The sequence below is a fragment of the Pezoporus wallicus genome, unplaced genomic scaffold (assembly GCF_028554395.1).
Source record: "Pezoporus wallicus isolate ANWC-B61680 ecotype Strahan unplaced genomic scaffold, APGP_CSIRO_Pwel_v1 contig_2908, whole genome shotgun sequence".
Lineage (NCBI taxonomy): Eukaryota > Metazoa > Chordata > Aves > Psittaciformes > Psittacidae > Pezoporus > Pezoporus wallicus.
This window is the reverse complement of record NW_026642179.1, coordinates 3,414,642-3,433,542: the sequence shown is the minus strand read 5'-3', so window position 1 is coordinate 3,433,542 and position 18,901 is coordinate 3,414,642. Positions and strand designations below refer to the sequence as shown.

General features: G+C 39.8%; 1 protein-coding gene across 22 annotated transcripts in view; it reads right to left on the bottom strand.

Moving 5' to 3' along the window:
• Nucleotides 1–18,901, bottom strand: part of MICAL3 (microtubule associated monooxygenase, calponin and LIM domain containing 3) — a 182,566-nt gene that overhangs the window by 62,652 nt on the left and 101,013 nt on the right. For 14 of the 22 annotated variants that reach the window (XM_057428045.1, XM_057428053.1, XM_057428050.1 and 11 more), the window contains 7 exons: nt 16,958–17,014; nt 15,024–15,113; nt 12,468–12,575; nt 9,826–9,933; nt 8,971–9,157; nt 5,903–5,991; nt 4,659–4,746 (listed from right to left, as the gene is read on the bottom strand). In XM_057428045.1, the coding sequence (XP_057284028.1) occupies nt 4,659–4,746; nt 5,903–5,991; nt 8,971–9,157; nt 9,826–9,933; nt 12,468–12,575; nt 15,024–15,113; nt 16,958–17,014 (727 nt within the window). Of the gene's footprint in view, nt 1–4,658; nt 4,747–5,902; nt 5,992–8,970; nt 9,158–9,815; nt 9,934–12,467; nt 12,576–15,023; nt 15,114–16,874; nt 17,015–18,901 lie in introns of those variants that run through there. The other 8 variants (XM_057428061.1, XM_057428060.1, XM_057428068.1 and 5 more) reach the window with 4 other exon arrangements.

Sequence of the window (18,901 nt, the reverse complement as noted above, 5' to 3'; positions counted from 1 at the left end):
AGATATGTTTGTTTGCACAAGCAAACAGTACTGCCTTGAGCTGAACCATTTTCATATGTAAGGCATGTTCAGTGCATGCAGAGCCATAAAGAGGCGATGTTTCTAACCATGAAGCTTATTTCTATGCAGAAATAGATATAAAATGTATTCATACTTCATTAGGCACAGAAGTGGAATTGTGTGCAAATATTATTGGATGCATTCATAAGATTCATTATAATTCCACAGACAGTTATGATGTGGCTCAGATAATTAAAGGGCATGCTATTTAGAGAAAGCAGTCACCCCTTCATAGCTCTCCAAATCAGCAAAAGAACTTCCCCATATAAAGTCCAGCCTTGCTTGCTATATTCAAGTTCACTTGTTGAAGAGTCTACTGTGAAGGGCTTTGATTCAAACATTGCTCCCTGAAAACACTTAAGGCACATTCATAGGAAGATTAACTTTTTGTATTATATACCTACGATACACACGATATATTTTTGTGATTTTAAAGCAGGAGACCTAGTGCCTCTATTTTGTATTATATTTTTTAGTTTTGCATACTATAGTTTGTATTTGGCGTCTGAAATCTTTCACAAGTCAGGTAACTGCTGCAAAGATCTCATGACTTGCCTTTTATTGCTTTACATTCTGAAGTATGAGTTTCTCTAGCAGGTCTTGCCTTTATGAACTCCCTATAGCTGATGGGGACAGAAATGTGTTGCTGTGAGAACACAAGCCTGAAAGGAGAAACTTCTTACAACAAAGTGTCACCAGCTAAAGCGACCCTAAGGAGCGTATCATAAAGCTGATAGGGGCAAAGACTGTTCCAAGCCCATCTGTGAAGAAAGAGTGTAAAGTTCAGAATGTTTTCACAGACCTTTAGAACGAACAGAAGAACAGCATTTGCATTAAAAGCACATTAAAACCATATAAAGTACTGTAAATAATATTAAAAATAAAATAAATCCAAGACACAGCAGATTACAGATTATCAAAAGGAGAGACAGTTGAAAAGCAAAGTTTGGGGTGGTTTTTTCTCTTGGCAACAGCAGAAATTTTGGCACAAAAGCAAATGCAGAAGATAGAGAAAACAGGCAGACAGGGTACAGAGAAAGGTTACAGGATCTGCAACACACATGCCACAGTTCAGCAAGACCAAAAGCACAGTAACCGCTTTCCCCAAACTCCCCTCCCCAGAGAGAATGACATCCATCACACAAAAGCTTGTTGCCACTTCCTAAACTGAAGGGCTGATCTATATTGCAAGAGCCAGTTTGACAACACCCTCCTGGGAACATCCCTTGCAATCGGCACATAAGATGCCAGGCAGGCTCTCTGGCAAACAAGGAAAAACCTTTGCAAGGGTGATTCTAGTTGACTGATAAACCCCCCTCAACTTCCTCATCACAGGTTGTGCCCTGCAACTATCATCATTACAATACCAGGGACAGACAAATTGCCAGCTAAGACTGCGGCCACCCAGTGAGGCACTGACATCTTTAGCAAAGTTAATACATGCCAATCAGGTTAGTAACACTTCACAAGAAAGTGCTTGTTGTGACCAGTCTTACCTCAACTGACCAGACCCACTGTATGTTATTTTGTGGTTGAATATATTTTAAGCATTAAGGTGGCTAAAAAAGACACGGTCAGATTTGGTGGCATAGCAAAGGAGGCAGGCAGTGAGTCTAGGGGAAGAACCCATGCAATTTACATTCATTTGCAATTCCATGACAACTAAAAAGCAGGCCTTGCATGAGTTACCATAAAGCTCACTGAACAAACACTTTGCTAACTCAGAGCATGTGGGTTTTTTTGTCCTTTTTAATCGATGTTTCTGCTTTACAACTTCCTTTTGCCTTTTAAGCTAGCTTACATCTCCATCAAATATCAAACCTGTGCATGTTAAACTTGTTTTTTACCTAATCATTTTAGGGGCAATTTACACTCAAGTTCTACCTCACTACTGAGGGCTGGTTTAAACCTCAGGGTCTGAAATCAGTATTGCCAAATTTCATTTGGTGGCACTTGCCTTAAAGGACGTCAAACATTTTCAGGTGCCTGACCTGTATTAGGTGAGTCTACCAGATGGGTGAAGTAGAGCCTTGGAAACAGCTCCGCCTCTGTCTCCATTTCAGACAAGTTTTTACTCTAGGTATTTGTCTACTCTACAGTGAAAACAGGGTGTTTATAGTCTCTTAAACAGACAATTTAATAAATTGCAAGAAAGCATGTACACAGATAGTTCAAAGTCAGTTATACTGAGATGAAACCGTACAGATTCCTGATTATTCAGGCATAATATCCTATTCTTCCATTGTATTTGCAAGCTCGGTAATTCAAAAGGCTGTGTTTAGGCTTTTGGGATTTCTTCCAAACCATATATAACTGTAAACACATCATGGGCTTCCTGACCTACCTACCCAGCAAGAACAGGAGCTAAAGGTAGGTACCTACAGGACACAGCTATTACCCTAACAGAATGCCTTTAATGCCACAGTGGCTTGCTTTTGAAGTACACTGCTTTTAGACTCCTGCTTCTTCACCATTCTTAAGCCAGTAGTTTTAATATATATATTTAGAACTTATTTCACAAACAAAACAAGATCTCAGCCACTAATGACATTTTTCTAGCAGAGAGGGAGAGAACAGCAGAGGCACTGCTCATTCTCCTAGCACTAAATGTACTTCTGTCATGCACATACGAGAATGCACTACAATACTTTGCCTTAAAGATGATCTAGCTTGATCCAGCAAAGCTGAGTATGTTCTAATGTACTTTGGGCACCGCAAAAGACAAAGCTTTAAAAGGTCCAAAAGCTTTAAAAATTATGCTACAGTTATACACTGCTTTAGAAAAGCAGAAAGCAAACATGAGGAGCCCTAGATTTCAAATTTTGCCATCTGATAAAATGGTGTCTGCTCTGTTTTACTCCCCTGGAAGTACTACAGTTCTGCTACAGGACTCTGTCACAGCTACATAAGGAGAGATGGAAACATCTTATTTATAGAAGTTTAAAGCAAACCACGACCTACTGTTAGCTGTACTTTGTGATCACTTAGATGCTATTTACTGAATGCTCATTTATAAATCAGTTGGAAGGACTAAGAGGGAGGAGACTCTGCCAGCAGCTCCTTTGATAAACTAGTTGACATATATAGCTAAGCTCTTTTTCCACTTCTCATCACCAATAGTTTAACTTGATAAGCCACCTTATTCTCACAGCAGGCACTCTGTGCTCCAAGACATATTTTTTCCATTCATCTTAAGGAATATGCTTCAGCAAAAAAAAAAACAAAACTCTTTCTTCACTTTTAGAGAAAGCAATTTTAAGTCTATCCAGTGGTAGAAAAAAAAATGCTGTTAATCCATCTGTCCACAGCATTTTGCAAATATTAATTCTTCCATACCTTTTCCTTTTCCTCCCTTTTGTCATATGGGAATTCCACACAAACAAGAGAGGAAGCCATCAAGGTAACTACACTTCAAGAATCAACTGCGCACACTAAGAATGTCAGATTGCATTCAGTTGCAATCCTAGAAACACGTGTAAGAATAATACATACAGTCAAACAAAAGCATGATTTTTATTTGCCTGTATGTTGTTGAAGTCTTTCCCCAGCTGGCACTGCAAAAACATTCTATTCTCAGAGTGCTGCTTTAAGTATGTTCTCTCTCTAAAAGCAGCCGATTTAGTTTATCCACAGTGTTCTGGAACAAATACTAGAAATCAGATCTCTTCCTTTTCCTGACATCACTAATGAGCACTCAGGGGCCGGGCAAACGAGCATTTGTAGCACAGACACTTCTCCCATGTTAGAAAGAATTAGAATTTTGAATTAAAAGGCAAAACTACTTCACAGTAAGACACACACATTCATCACCCCATTCCCAAAGCTATGGCCAGTAGCAGCACAGATTCTGGCAATGAGGGAAGAGCACCACAACCTGCCAGCACCACGAAATTCAATGGGTTTAAGGAATCCAATCCCATTAGCTGTCAGACACCCAGAATTCCAAGGGAGACAATCCAGAGGTAATGGGATCTTTCCCATTCAAGTACCAGATTAACGGAGAGAAGCTCAGGAGAATGAGAAACCACGATCAGAATTCAGGCAAACACAGAATTCCAGTTTGTGAGCTATTCCAGTGTGTCAGAACTTTTAGCTTCAATAACACTGAGCTGCATACATTACATGGCTCTTTATCTGGACCCACTCAGAGAAGACCCTCAACTGAGCATCTGTGTTTTCCTGGAATTCTTTCAGAGCGTGCCCTTGAAAGGACTGAGAACATCTATGCCCCAAAGCCACAGTGCAAAATAATATATTAAAACTTTGATGTAATGCACAAAATTCACACGGCACCCCCCAAAAAAATAAAATCACACAAGTTATACAGCTCATAAAGTTGTGTCACATTAATTCTTACTGGTCAGCAGGCTGCCCACAGAATTCCCCTAGGATCTGCACAAGAACTTCTGATTGGACATAGAGAAAGGGAACCCCAAAAGCCACCAGCTGACACATGAAAAAGGAGTCCAAAGGGTTCTGGGCTACCTGGTGCCCAATCGAGGAAACTGTGCTTTGCAGGTGCTGGCTTGCCACCCTAACTCTGTCAAAGAGGCCGAGAGAGTACTGCACCACCCTGCTAAAGAAGGAAGCGGAGCTACCTGGGGCCCTCTCTGCTGTGGCGGAGATGGTATTTGCCCGTCCACTTCCATCACTTGCCATGGCGTCCTGCAGAGGTCCTTTGGTGTCCTGTAAGAATGTGTGGGAAATGAAATTCACATTCAAACTGAAAACATCTCAGAAATTACACTTTTTTTCCCTGCATATGAGGCTATATGTGCTGAACATGTTGAACTAGGAAGACATCTCTCTCACAATTAAGATACCCCTTAATCATCACATATGGAGGCAAGGCCTGAAACAAGTGTGTGCCTTCTCAATGTACAGCTTTACTAAAGCTCTGAAAAACAAGCTGGATATCGAAGAAAGTCAAAGCAATAAGATTTCTGAAGTCTCCTCGTCTGGGAAATAAGTACCATTTTTCGTCTTTGGTTTTGGCAGTAAATAGGGCACGAATATTGGGATGGATCCCTTACCCTTCCAAAAAGAAGGAGTACAGCTTCAGTTTGTACTAATAAACACCTGGGAAACAGGCAGAAAGACAAGCACCACCACTACCACAAAGGAAAATATAATTTAAGATGGAAGAACTCTTTGTGGCATGTGAGCTAACCAGAACTGAAGAGACTAGCATGTAGTTTGTTTCAGCAAAAACACTGAAAAAAGGAGTTGAGGAGACAAATTAAAGTGCCTTAGATTGTAATGACAAAATCTAGGAGACTGTTCTGTATTACACAGTATCTCTTGATCCAATATTCAAGCACAAATGCTTCCATTATGATAATATGAGAAAAGGGATATCCTTTTCATGCAGATTGCCTTTAACACAGAGAAAATGTTCAGCAATGAAGGAAGGCTGCCTTCATAGTGCATGCAAGTGGAGTAGAACTTCATATTTCAAAGGAAATGCAAATAATTTGTTTCCTCTTAGGAAAAAACATGGAGACACAAGATAAAACCAAAACGGGTAAAATTATTCATTAAGACTCTATATGGACTGAGTGAGCATTTCAGCTTACAAGAAAAAGCAAAATCCTGTTCTGGCCAGTACATTATTTTATAATAAGAACCACGAAAAGAAGCGGTAATTAAAGGAACTGCTTTTAAATGGAATATATAGAACCACAAGCTCTCATGACATAAAAAAGGCAATTCAACGCACTCTGAATTTTTCTAATCTCTGAAAAACAAACAACAAATACAACCAAACCCTCCAGCATATATACTTTTTTAATGTTACAAATCAAAACCTATTAATATGAATTGTTGGATGAAAATGAGTTACCTTTCCTGACAGAGGACCCACTGCTGGCCTCTTCCGCTGAGCATAACCAGAGAGTCGGTAACAGTAGTGAGGCTTACAGTAGAACTTACCTGCAGATAAAACACAAATGATGGTCAACAGTGAGAACACAGCAGTTCAGCACAATATATATGTCCATCTCACTGCAGCTTATTTTCTGTTGCCATTGCCGTTACTCCCTCTAGTTTCTTCACTATACACGGAGGCAAATGCTATCTGAAGTTTTAACTCCAGCCTTCCTCTCTCCCCCTCCTAACTAGCCTCCTTTCCATTGGGTGTCTGACAGCCATTTAGCTTAAAATCCTATCAAACGCCAAAGCAAAGCTGTGAAGCTTGTGTGGTATCACATGCTAACAATGCAGCAGTGTGTGAGGAACAAAGAAATCATCACATGAAAAGCTGGCAGAAGCACTTTTGGAAAAAGCAAGAATGAATACAACCAGCAGAGGAAAGTGGGAGAAGACAGTGTTAACTCCCGAAGCACCATCTCTAAAAATGCACAGTGGCTACTTATGGAAAGTACAATTAACCAGGGATTCATTTTCACAATTAAGACACTTTGTGGTGCTACTGATTTAGTAACTACCCACAAGCCTAGGCGGCTTTTCATGGGTATCTGAACGATGTCAGGAAGTAATACCATAATACAAATACATAGTAATAACATAATACGAATAATAACAATAGAAGCAAAATGATGGCACATAATTATCTTTCAGTGTACCCCTGTCACTGTATCCTGCTTGGTACATGCAGCCCGTAGCAGCATCCCCTACTGCTATTCTATTCATACAACAGTCCTAATGCATTTCAAACCTATATTCTGATCTTTGCCTCTTCCTCTAATTTCACTGGGACAGTATTTGCACAATGCTTTGCTTTATGACGGAAAAGTGACAAATGCTCTTTTGATAATCTCTGCTTAAATAAACATTTCTTAACATTTACTCTTTAAAAAAGCCTGCACTTTCAATTTGTCTATACAGAGCTACAATAGAAAAGCTCTTACATAAAAAAATGTTAGACTTTGAAGCCTAAAACCAGACACTGACTACAGAACGTTGCAGAATGCTTATCAGTCAAAACAGCCAGATGAATAGCAACAATGCATGTACAGCTTTGTTATTTTTTCTCTCAAAGAAAATCTGGAATGAAACATAAGCTAAATTTTCACTGTAATTTAATTAGCTAGGAAACTACATATTTCTGTTTCGCCATATCTGCTTCATATCCATAAGCAAGTGTTAGGCATTTAAAATCATTTCAGAACCAATGCTACTAGTGTGCTGAAACTCTGAGCTTTGTGTTTGCCTCACTGAGAACTATTTGGCCATAACTATATATGTAAGCTTGCTTGCAGAAGGAATCACTAAATCTGGTGGCAAAAAATGTTTCAGCCTATACAGCTGACAGAGGAGCTCAGTCTCTTACTGCTGAACATATAGTAAGATACTCAGTTCCTTGTGTATGCTCAATATAACAGCATTCCTCAAAAAATGCTTTTTTCCAACTTTGATTATGGATGAAGATGTTACTTTTATATGCTGATTTCAAAATTGTTATTGGGCCCTTTATACTCGCAGGCCAACTCTGCTGACCTTCTGGTCAACTAATAATTGGTTTTCTGTTTCTTACTAGGAGACTGGTTTATGATTCTAAGTTTGCCCAACACTTTGTGACTGAACAAGTCCATTACTTAAAGTCAATACATAATGCATTGTAAATGTGTAATTTTGGTTCTTTTTTTCCCTTAAGCCTAGATGCTGTTTCAATGGCCATTATTCTACCCAGTATATGCAAAAAGTTTCTTCCTAGTTACACACAGTAGATACCTACTAATTTCATCATATTTCAGTCTGAAGTAGAACATTCTGGAGTTTTATCCTGTGGCAGACCAGTTTACACTTTTTATTTCATCTTTGCCTCCAGGGGTGGGGAGAACTATCAGTACTAACACTTTTTTCCTGTTATTTTGGTTTCTACACCATCATGTCTGGAGTAGAATCCTTTCCACCTAACCTCTCACTAGTTTTACACCATTTTGTACATACTTTCCTCCTGAGACAGGAGTAAAGATAAATGGTATCTGTGGAAGAAAATAAAGAAACCTACTGACATAAATAAAGATCTGAGATACTTTCTTGTATTTTTTTTCTTCAGAATACATGAAGTTGTATACATGTCAAACACTGCTCAACATAGAATGCACCACATTTTAGAAGGAGAGCACTTTTCAAAAGTGATGTGTGATTTCAAATTACTACTCCTACAGGCACACTTTGCTGATAAATTGAGTTTCAACTGCTGCCATATTATCTAGCTTCTCACACCTGTTAGGTGTATCTGGAGATTCCCTTAGCATGGTAGACTCTTTAACTGAGTCATCAGCAAGTTTTGCAATACTATTCCTTCCTCCTCAGTCTATCAGATACAGGAAACAGTCATTACTGAATCTTCAGTAGTGACTTCAACACCACTTGCTCTCTATAGATAACATTGACTTACCTCTACTCAACATTGATGCTCCATTTTTCATAATACAAACAAAGCTTAGTTTGTAAGGATCTATTATCATAGACCCCGATTATATAATTCCTACTTCAGTACACCTAAAATAAACATATGGAGTTGGATAGCTGGGATGTCTTCAAGAAGAAAAAACTGACTACATTAGTCTCTAATGTGTTATTTTCTCTTAAGTGGCATTAAACACTAAGGAGATTCCTCATTTGACAGTAATGAAAAGGGTCTGGCCTTCAAACTCAGGCTCCAAACCCCTTTCAAGACCCCAAAAGCTATTCGTTTTGTTGCATTCTAGGAGCTATTATTATGTTAAATTAATTATTAAGAGCCCAGTTATGTTGCTGTAGCATGACCTGGCCATGGGAAGTCCATGTAGTTTCAACAGTTTGAGAGATGGTGTCTTTGGAATGGATGTTACATTCTTCCCTAACTCACCAAATACTTCTTAAGCAAAGAAAAAGCTGAAATCAGTAGACAGACTTCCAGGACACTTAAGTGAATTCTGACAAAAAGGCAATTTCTCTTACCATCTTCAATATCATAGGCGTAAGATGACAAGCGCAGAGTTGTCGCACAGTATTCACACTTGAAGCAACTGCGGTGGAAGAACTTGCCTTCAGCACTCAGCCTTTCCATCACATAGACTCGCTTGCGGCAGAAGTAACAGACATCACTGCCTCCCAGGTTTTGGGGGAACTCCTTCTTGAGTGAGCCCTAGACAGAAATAGGCATGGCTAAATCTGTGTGTGCCTCCAGACTCACCAAGATTGCACGGTCATATTTCCTCTTCATTTATGCAGATGATATCGGAGCATCTGAATGGTGCAGTTCTTTCACACATGGATGCTGCAGTTCTTCAACACAACTCACAATTTTAACCAGGACACAAAAACTAACCTTACAGTCCAGGGAGGAAGGTCCTAGGATGCCATGCCTACAGATGTCTGGAGTAAAATAAGCTTTGGATAGAGCGGACACCAGTACTATTAATGATGACCTTTAAATAAATGACTAAAGGAGGCATATGATGGAAAGTCAAAACCATTAGAAATCCCTCAAACAGCAATTCTTAGACCTCCGTTATCAAAATAAGTATCTCATCCAAAAAATGATAATGCAGAAGTAGCCCCAGTGGATCAAACATCTTCATAAATATGACAAACAGTTTCTCAACTGTTTTTTGCACAATCCTTGGATGCTGAGATTAGATTAAAAAACAAGATTTTGCAAGGAAAATGAGGACAAGCATGAGGGTAGATAGAGAAATTAAATCTTTCACAAAGCTACAACAGATTCCATCAGTCGTAGTTAACAACTGGACACTCACAGATCTACAGTACATCTAAACACAAACACGCATTATCTTCTGTACATCGTCTTACCAGTTCCTTCTTGTCTAGAAGGGTTTTGGGTTGCTCTTTCCTTTGAAGCTGATTGGCTATCTGCTCAGCCAAAGAGCTCACTCCGCCTGTGTACATCTTTATATACTTCTACCAGATGGATGGAAAAAAACAACAGTGAAGTGAGAAAAGAAAAAAATCAAATAAAAAAAAAAAAAAGACTAAAATGAGAATAGGTTAGGTGGTGAAAAGGTGTAGAGAGGTCAAATCATGCCAAGACAGTGGACAATATGAAGTGACAAGTAGTAACAGCAAAAGCTAGTGTCATCAGAGATCACCAGTACAGCCTAGGATCAACTTTAAGAATGGGAAAAACGGCTTGCATTTTACATCCTGTAAGTGTTCCAGAAATACTATGCTGATGAAGAAAGGAGATCTTATCTCTGCGGGGTATTCTGTACCTGGAAACCTGAGCATAGACACTTCCAAAGACAAGGCCAAATACAGGTTAAGATTCTAGGTTCCGGGTAAAATTGGCATCATAACAAAGACCTATTAAAAGACACTGCATAGTCTACTGCAACATGCTGATCACATCAGCCTATTTTTATGCTTGGTAATAGGAAATAATTAATTTACATAGATGAGGGAGAAATCCTTAACTAAGGAACTCAAAGTGATTCAAAAATATGAATTTTTCCAATGCTGAAAATACATAGAGATTTATATGGAAACAGATGCAAAAGCCATACTTGCGCACGTCTGGAATATATACTTGTTCAACAGCGAACACAGCTTTATGACTAACGAGGCTTTTCTCCATTATGGGTACTGACCGACTCTCTAACTCCGGGTATCTAAAAACCCTCCAGTATTCTGAGAAATGTAGACAGGTTGACTGTTACCTTAGGTGGCACCAAATGGGTGTTTGCAAGCCAACTTCAGTCACTGCAGGAGCAGAGGAAGGGTTTTTCACAGGGAATACTTACAACTATTGGCAATAATTACATGGTTAAGAAAATCACGTGATTACATCCGTGTTAGCTCAACCACACTGCAAACGCCATGTATTTGATTCAGAGCAGCAAGGAGCACACCAAGCAATTTTCCTTTTCCAGGCTAAGAAGTATTATGAATGTTGCTAGTGGGAGCCTCCTCAGCAAATGAAGGATCATCAGAGACACAGTCCAGCTTCTGGCAAGTGTAAAATACCAAGGATAAGAGTTTTTTGAAGAAAAGGACTAAAGGCGTATCTCAAGACTCCCTTTACTCATATAGCAGAACTTGTTTGAAGGACTGTAGTTATCTCCCACAACTAATAACACAGCACAAGTGGTTATTAGCCTTTTAGGAGTGTTTAAGACCTTCACGTGTTCAGACATGGGAACAGCAGGAAGCTGAAGTGAAATTCACCACAGAATGGGTACTTTGGAGGGCTCAGCCATCAGAGATTACTGCTGTTATCACTGAAATCCTAACTATTTAAGCTCCGTGTCACTAAAGTAATGATATTTTACTTCTACTCAGACACAACTTCTATCTCTACTGAATGCAGAGTACTTGCAGAATTTGTAAGTGCAAGAAATAATACATGGTTTGTCTTCCATAGGTTCTATATACTTCCTTAGCTACTGCGTGCACACACATAATGGGCAGAGCTGCCATTCAATGTCATACACTGCACCTTGTCAAATATTACATTTAAAATGGTGACCAGTGGAAAAAATTTCTTCAGCATTAATCTTTATTTGGCAAGAATAATTTGGCCAAGACTCTTCCTTTAAGAGACCAGAAACCTTTAAGACTTAAAGTTTTCTTAAAAGAGAGTTCAAGCTTTTCCATGGGATAAACTTTCTTTCAGCTGAACCAGGTTTCCACAGAACAAGTTTTGATTTGAAACGTTCATTCAACATTCATTCAGATGCTTCAGGATCTTCAAATTTCTACCAGTACATACGAAGGCCCATGCTTTAAAAGCTGTGCTAATCTTAACTGACAATACTTTGGACTATTTAGTGTGGGAAATTTAGTTATTGAATTCTTGATTTGGGGTTCAGTGTTTCCGATTTGTTTTGCCTTTTTCCTACACATCACATTTGGCCTTATACCAGGCCTCTAATGAAACATTTTGCCTTTCCTTCTGTGGGCAAAAGCCTTTAAGATATACAACATTTTGTAAAGAACTCACTCCAGCTTTGGACAAATCAAATTCCTACTATTTATGTAAGATAACTGCAACTAGTTCAAATTATCACTGAATTTTCAGAATGCTAAAGTACTTTTTATTACACACTGTCCGCTAAGCATATATGCAAAAAAGCATTCTGCAGTTTGGGCCAAGATCTCAACAAAAGCAGCAAGCAAAACAAGAAAGCTTTACTCCAAAGCCAAAAAGACTATCAGTCCTCAAAAAAATAACATTTAAGAGTGAGATGTACCACTTTCCATCTACACCAGATGTTAAATGCATTTAGTTTCAAACCGCTTTACGGCTGACAATAACCAAGCTATGCCACAAACAGCCTCTGGCTTCTCATTTGTGCATGAATATGCACAGAAATTGCATTCTGCAGGTGAAGCACTCAAGCCTGGCCATCTCTTGTGGTGTGTCGTTGGCTGGTGGGGCTAGGGTGCAGCAAGCGAACACAGCTGAGTGCACCTCACAATGCTCAGGCTAATGCTACCTGTCGAAGAGAGTCAGATGAAGGTGAAGAAGGGCGATTAGAAGAACGGAGACTAAGGGAGAGCTCCCACTGGTCAACAAAGAATCGGCGAGACGGTTCAGTCTCAGGCTAAAAAATAAAATAAAAACCAAAACAATCATACATGGCTACAGAGAGAAGAGAGGAGAAAATACAAACACTCAGGCCCTCTATGCCCACCATCAAAAAAACGATGCTCATAGGAAAACTTGGAGGAATATGCCCAGTGTATCTTCACTTTCTCCCTATCAAGACAGAGTAAGTTATTCTTAATTTGCTCTTTATTAGGTTTTAAGTCATTTATGACCATTTGGAAGCAGTTACCTTCTTCTACAGATGTCCAACCTCCTGTAACCCAACCAACTCAGCCACTGGCAAAGCTCCCAAATCAATTTCCTCTACTCCTCCTGTATCTCCCACTGTTCTTTATTACTGGCCCAAGGCACGAAGATCATATTTCAGGCCATGTGAGACCTCTTCTATATTTTAACTATATAAAAAAAAGCCTGCTTCTCCTTGGGGACGGAAGAGAAAGAAATTAACTTGTACTCATTGCCAGTAATTGGCAGCAAATTTCTAACCTAAAATTTACTGTAAGCAGATTGGAAACATCACACTGAGAAGAATGACACAATGTAAACCAATCTGCTGTTCTTGCCTATCAAATGACAAACAAAAAATCCCAAACTGAGAATATGCATCTTTCTGAAACTGGTTCCCCACAGGAGGACCCAATCAATTGGTCTTCCAACATACCCCTCATTAACTCTATGGCTCATTATGCCTATCTTCCAACAAATACTTCACACAAATAGGGAAAAAACAATAGCTGGAAGTATCAGACAAACAGTGCTGGTGGAAAGAGCACATTCCTAGAAATTATAGTCTGGAATGAAAAATTGTGCAAGTTTCAAATATTTGAATCTCTTTTACAAGAAAATTATGGTGTTAGTTATAAAAAGGAAAAATGAATGTCATGTAGCTGTATGACCCACAAAAATAGCTGTTTCAAGCCGCTTAGGATAGGATAAGTTCAAGACTAAATCTACTGGATAAAAAGCAAAATAGCTTGGCTTTCACAATTTCCCCAATTTAAAGAAATACAACTATTTGAAAATGTCATACTTTGCTAAGCCTTCCTTCTCTTACTAAACTATTATTCTTCTTTTCCTTCACTTAAATCCCATACCATAATCCATCACTGCCTGCAGTGTTCCAACATCTGTTTCCTTTTTCCTCTCTGCCCCACTCACTTTATCCTTTCCTCTACTTTGTGTTCCCAGCCCCCCCCTCTATTTTCTCTTCTCCTAATTCTGCACTATACAGAAATTCGACAGAATTCAAAAATTATTTCTGCCTTTGCATTATAATGCTGTTTATCTTTTCTACCCTCAAAAGGAGCTTAAAAGTGCTTAGAGAGCAACATAAAAGGTAGGAACAAGATGTTTTGGTCTAGATGTTCATTTCTGTATCATCATTTCAACTAAGTAGGGAAATGCACACAAGCATGCTGTCTTTGGATCACGCCCAAGATCTTCAGTTGTGTCACTCATTAAGAGAGGTGCGAGGATATTTAAACTAGTCTTCTTACTCAGTCTTTCAGAGTTTCTTCTGTGTCCCCAAATCCTATCTAAAATTTAACTAAAGGTTCGCTCTTTCTTCTTGGAGAACAGCTTCACTGACTTTAATCACCAGCAAAGAACAGCAATGAGAAGTGACCTAGATGTTATAAGTTTCCTTTTGACATGGCTTGGAAAAGTTATCACCACAAGCAAAAGTTCTGGGACTGTTTATACTCCAGCAGAAGAAGACAGCTTGATTTTGGATGGTTAACTCAAACAGTAAGTTATTAAAAAAAAACCCTCACTTATGTAAACAGTGTTTTCCAAAAAGCACTCTCCAGTTTGCCAAATGCTGTTCAAGATAACTGAAAATAGATAGGGGCAAGCAACTAGAAACTGAAGAAGTCACTGTTCAAACCAGCATGCTCCATGTGCCAAGGATGACGTACTGGAGAAAAAATTAAGCACAAAACCAAACCAAAAGTGTACACTAGAATCAAAGAAAATCCACATAAGCTGCCAACTCTACCACTGCAAATAAGTTTGCATGAAGCACAGACACGAAAGTAGTACTTCAGAGCCAGGAAGTATGCCTGGAAAATGTAAATGTTGCTGCTTCCAGAAGCATCTGTGAGCGTTTGACTGGTAGACGACCACTGTGAGATGATTCTATCTGGACTCCAGCTGGTTTTCAGCATGTAGTCTGAAGCTCAGAGGCTGGGTTTTACCTTATTGTTTATATTGTGTTTTGAGAAACAGAAATACCGTTATTTATCAAGCAAGGAGACAGGTAAGAAGTAGCAAGTAGGATAAAAATACTACACAAAATAGACTTGACTGTGTCCTTCTAGCCATATGACTGTGGAGCAGTGGTCATCATATTTTGGTGAATTTTTCTCTCCTTCTGACCACAGATGTGATCGGTACCCAGAATCCCACACTGATACAGGACACCAATAGGCAGGGCTGTAGTCACCTGATGCCTCACTGCAGGTCTGGACTCCAGGAGGGCCCTTTGCTCAACATTCTCAGGCACTTGGTCATCAGAAAATAAACGAGGAGATCTCTGTGAGATGAGGAAGGAGGTAATAAACAAAACAGGAAAAAAATAAAGCCCCCAGAGGAACACTGGAATGCCACACATAAGGTATGAAATACACATGCAGAACAGTAACAGGAGCTCCCATGTGAAGGCTGCTTTTACTCTCAAAGGCTACTGTTCTAATCAAGCGCTAAGTTTTGACCCACAAGGCCAAGAAAAAAAACAGTCGAATTAGTTGTTATTCACAACTCTCCTAACCTAGGACTGCTGCAGCCAAACCCAGACAAGCGTGTGGCCTCTCTCAGTCTGGCATTACCATCCAAAATACATTAATAAATAAAACCTGTGGCTTTATCATGCACAAAGGAGCTTATTTGCCAACTTATTTCGCCACAGTTCTCAATTCTCAGGGATTTCCTTCGCATATCTAAACCTGTACATACTTGTGTTTCTTGGATTTGTGCACAGAAACATGTTTCTAGGGTAATAATGTACTTCAGTTCTCATAAAGAATGACTTAGTTTTCTTAAAGATGAAAAGTGAATGCTGTACTTGCCAAGGAGAGGATGCTTAATAAGCCTGGCTGGTTGAAGCAAAGTACAGCAAAATAAAACTGTCTCAGAAACTGCCAGTTTTACTTCTGCAACTTTGCTGTCCTACTTGTTCTTACTGTGCTGTCATGTCAACACACCCCCAAGCACAATATTTGACACCTCTGCTATTCTGGTCTTGCATAACAATCTTCTTAAACTGCTGTGTGGTGCACTTAGTGACACAGAAAACAAGACCTGGCTCATGGCCTGCTACACAAGACAGGAGTATTGCTTGCAATATCACACAGCTTCAACTAATTTGTTTGTAGAGTTCAAAAGGGAACAGACTAAAAACATGTGTATGAAGAAACCTCAGGCTTGATCTGTCAAGAATGCCAGGGGGCTGCTATGTATTGCTAGCTGTCCTTCAAAGCAGAACAGAAAATCAGGTTCACACCCAATTTACGAGAAACGCTTCTCTCATTCAGATGCATTAATAATACTCTCAATTTTCAGCTACTTTCAGTTCCACCTACTCCTTCCTCCTAGATCATTTTCACTAAAACTAGGGCCTATTATAAAGCTGTGGGCTTCTGTGTCACTGCAGACACGTGCTTATTCATTTTCTACTGCCTGTCAGAAAACATTTGGCCCACAAGAGTCTTTTGTTAGAACACATTCTGAAAGTTGCAACAGTTTTATAGCTGGCTACCACTTAAGACTTAATTCATTCAAAGCCTTTACTGGAATGTCAATGAATTTGTCAATATGAATTCAAATCAACCAATTCTTTTGAGTGCCTTTCTTTTCCTATGCTTCTGTATTATACTGAGCCATTCAGAGAGACTGTTGAATATTTCATTGTTAAGAAGGCTTCAAAGTCTCCATATTAAATAATGCCTCATGATTTTTCCTTTTACTTTGGCCTGTAGGAGGCAAGATGGAATGCCAGCTGTTTAACCATCCAGAAAGCAAGCAGTGAAAACAATGCAACCATGTTTGCATGAATTAGCACCAAACATAACTCTTCTTGTTCTGCTACAGCCACAGCATACTTCACTAAAGAGGTGTAAGAGAAAGAATGGGAAGAGCTTAAGCACTAGATCTATGCCAAAATAAAAGCATGTAGCAAACTGTTGATAAAGGCTTGTTATGCATTTATGTGGGTATCACACAGAAGTAATCACTCCTAACTGACTCTCAGCAGTTCCAGTGTGTTAACAGCAGCATTAGGATAAGTGTGTTTCACTACCCAGTCTATTTGCTCTCCGTATTGCACATATCCACCATAGCCTTGTGTCATCAGCATCCATGCCATTTGTTCATGCTCTTTACCCTTTCCTGTCTGGGACTCTGCTCCCCGGGATAGTCAGCACCAGGTTCCCTGTTTCTCTGCAGGCAACAAATTATGAGCTTAACAATCACAGACCAACTTCCTAGTCAAAACACACTTCATCTGATTTTTCTTAAGATGCAGGCAGAAAAGAGACCATAACGACAGCAGAACAGTTTAGTAAGAATATTCTAAACCTGCCAATAATAAGATGGCTCCTGTAGAAAAATTAATTTAAAACATATATTCATATAAGGTCAGTAAACGACAATATAGTACCACAATATAACGAAATTAGTACAGGAAAGATGGTAACGTGCTCAATGTAACTCATACTGTGATGTTAGATCAAAGGATGGAAATGGAAAGCTTAAAAGAAGTGGCAGAATGAATGCATTAGAAGCATGGAGTTTAAAAAGTTTTAAAAGACATCAGTGTAACAAGGACACAGATCCATCTGACTTGCTATGAGGCCAAGACAATTTCAGGAAAGGAAACCATTCCTAAGAAAAAAGAATGTCTCCAAAAGCAGATTTTTCAGCTGAGCCTTCGAACGGATCAGTTCTATAGCACAAGGAGCAAAAGTTCCTCAGAGTTAAAAGGAGGAAGCCAAATTTTTTATTATTATTATTTCTTTGAGCAAGACAACATGCAAAAAAAGTTTTTTATAGGAAACAACGTAGAAAAAGGGTTGAATTTCACTTGGACCCAGCAGTAGCTAGCTCTCACGACTGAACTAGACAACCAAAAAGACATAGGACAAACACTTGAAGAAGCCAGCGAGAGAAAACATAGATCTAAAGTGGTCCTTAGTGACTGAAAGCCAGTTTCTCTGTATGGAAAATGAATCACATGCCATAGATTAAAAAGTAAAACTGCATTTAACTGCCTTAGCTTCTCTATCTGCAATCTTGGGGAAAACCTCTCTTTTCTCATAAAAGGTATCTGTCAAAATTTTCGAAGGATGTTGGCAAGAAGAGGACAGCTAGCTATCACATCACAGAATGGTTTGGGTTGGAAGGAACCTTAAAGATCATCCAGTTCCAACCCCCTGACATGGGCAGGGACAACTTCCACTATACCAGGATGCCCAAAGCCCTGTCCTGGCCTTGAACACTGCCAGGGATTGCAGCAGCCACAGCTTCTGTGGGCAACCTGTGCCAGTGCCTCACTAGTAGAGAGCTTCTTTCTAGTGTCTAATCTAGACCTAGTCTCTGTCAGTTTAAAGCCATTCCCCCTTATCCTGTCATTACATGCTCTTGTCAAGAGTCCCTCTCCAGTTTTTCCAGGAAGTCCCCTTTAGGCACTGCAAGTCTGCTCTAAGGTCTCCCCTGAACCTTCTTCTGCAGCCTGAACAAGCCCAAGTCTCTCAGCCAGTCTTCATAGCAGAGGTGCTCCAGCCCCCAATCATCTCTGTGGCCTCCTCTGGACTCAGCCCAACAAGTCCGCATCCCTCTTCCGCTGGGGGCCCAGAGCTGGATGCAGTACTACAGGTGGCGTCTCATGAGAGCGGAGTAGAGGGGCAGGATCACTTCCTTCAACCTGCTGGTCACGCTCCTTTTGATGCAGCCCAGGATACGGTTGGTTTCTGGGCTGCAAGCGCACACTGAAGCCGGCTCATGTTCATTTTCTCATCGACCAACACCTACAAGTCTTTTTTCCTCAGGGCTGCTCTCAATCCATTCTCCACCCTGTCTGTAGCTGTGCTTGGCATTGCCCCAGTCCACATGCAGGACCTTGTACTTGGCCTTGCTGAACTTCATGAGGTTGGCATCAGCCACCTCTCTAGCCTGTCAAGGTCCCTCTGTCTAGCACCCCTTCCCTCCAGCGTGCCGACCACACCACACAGCTTGCTGTCATTGGCAAACTTGCTGATTAAGTCCTGACTACTCTGCTAAAAGGTAACATGCCTTACAGAGTTTATAGGCATACTAGTGTTCAGCAAA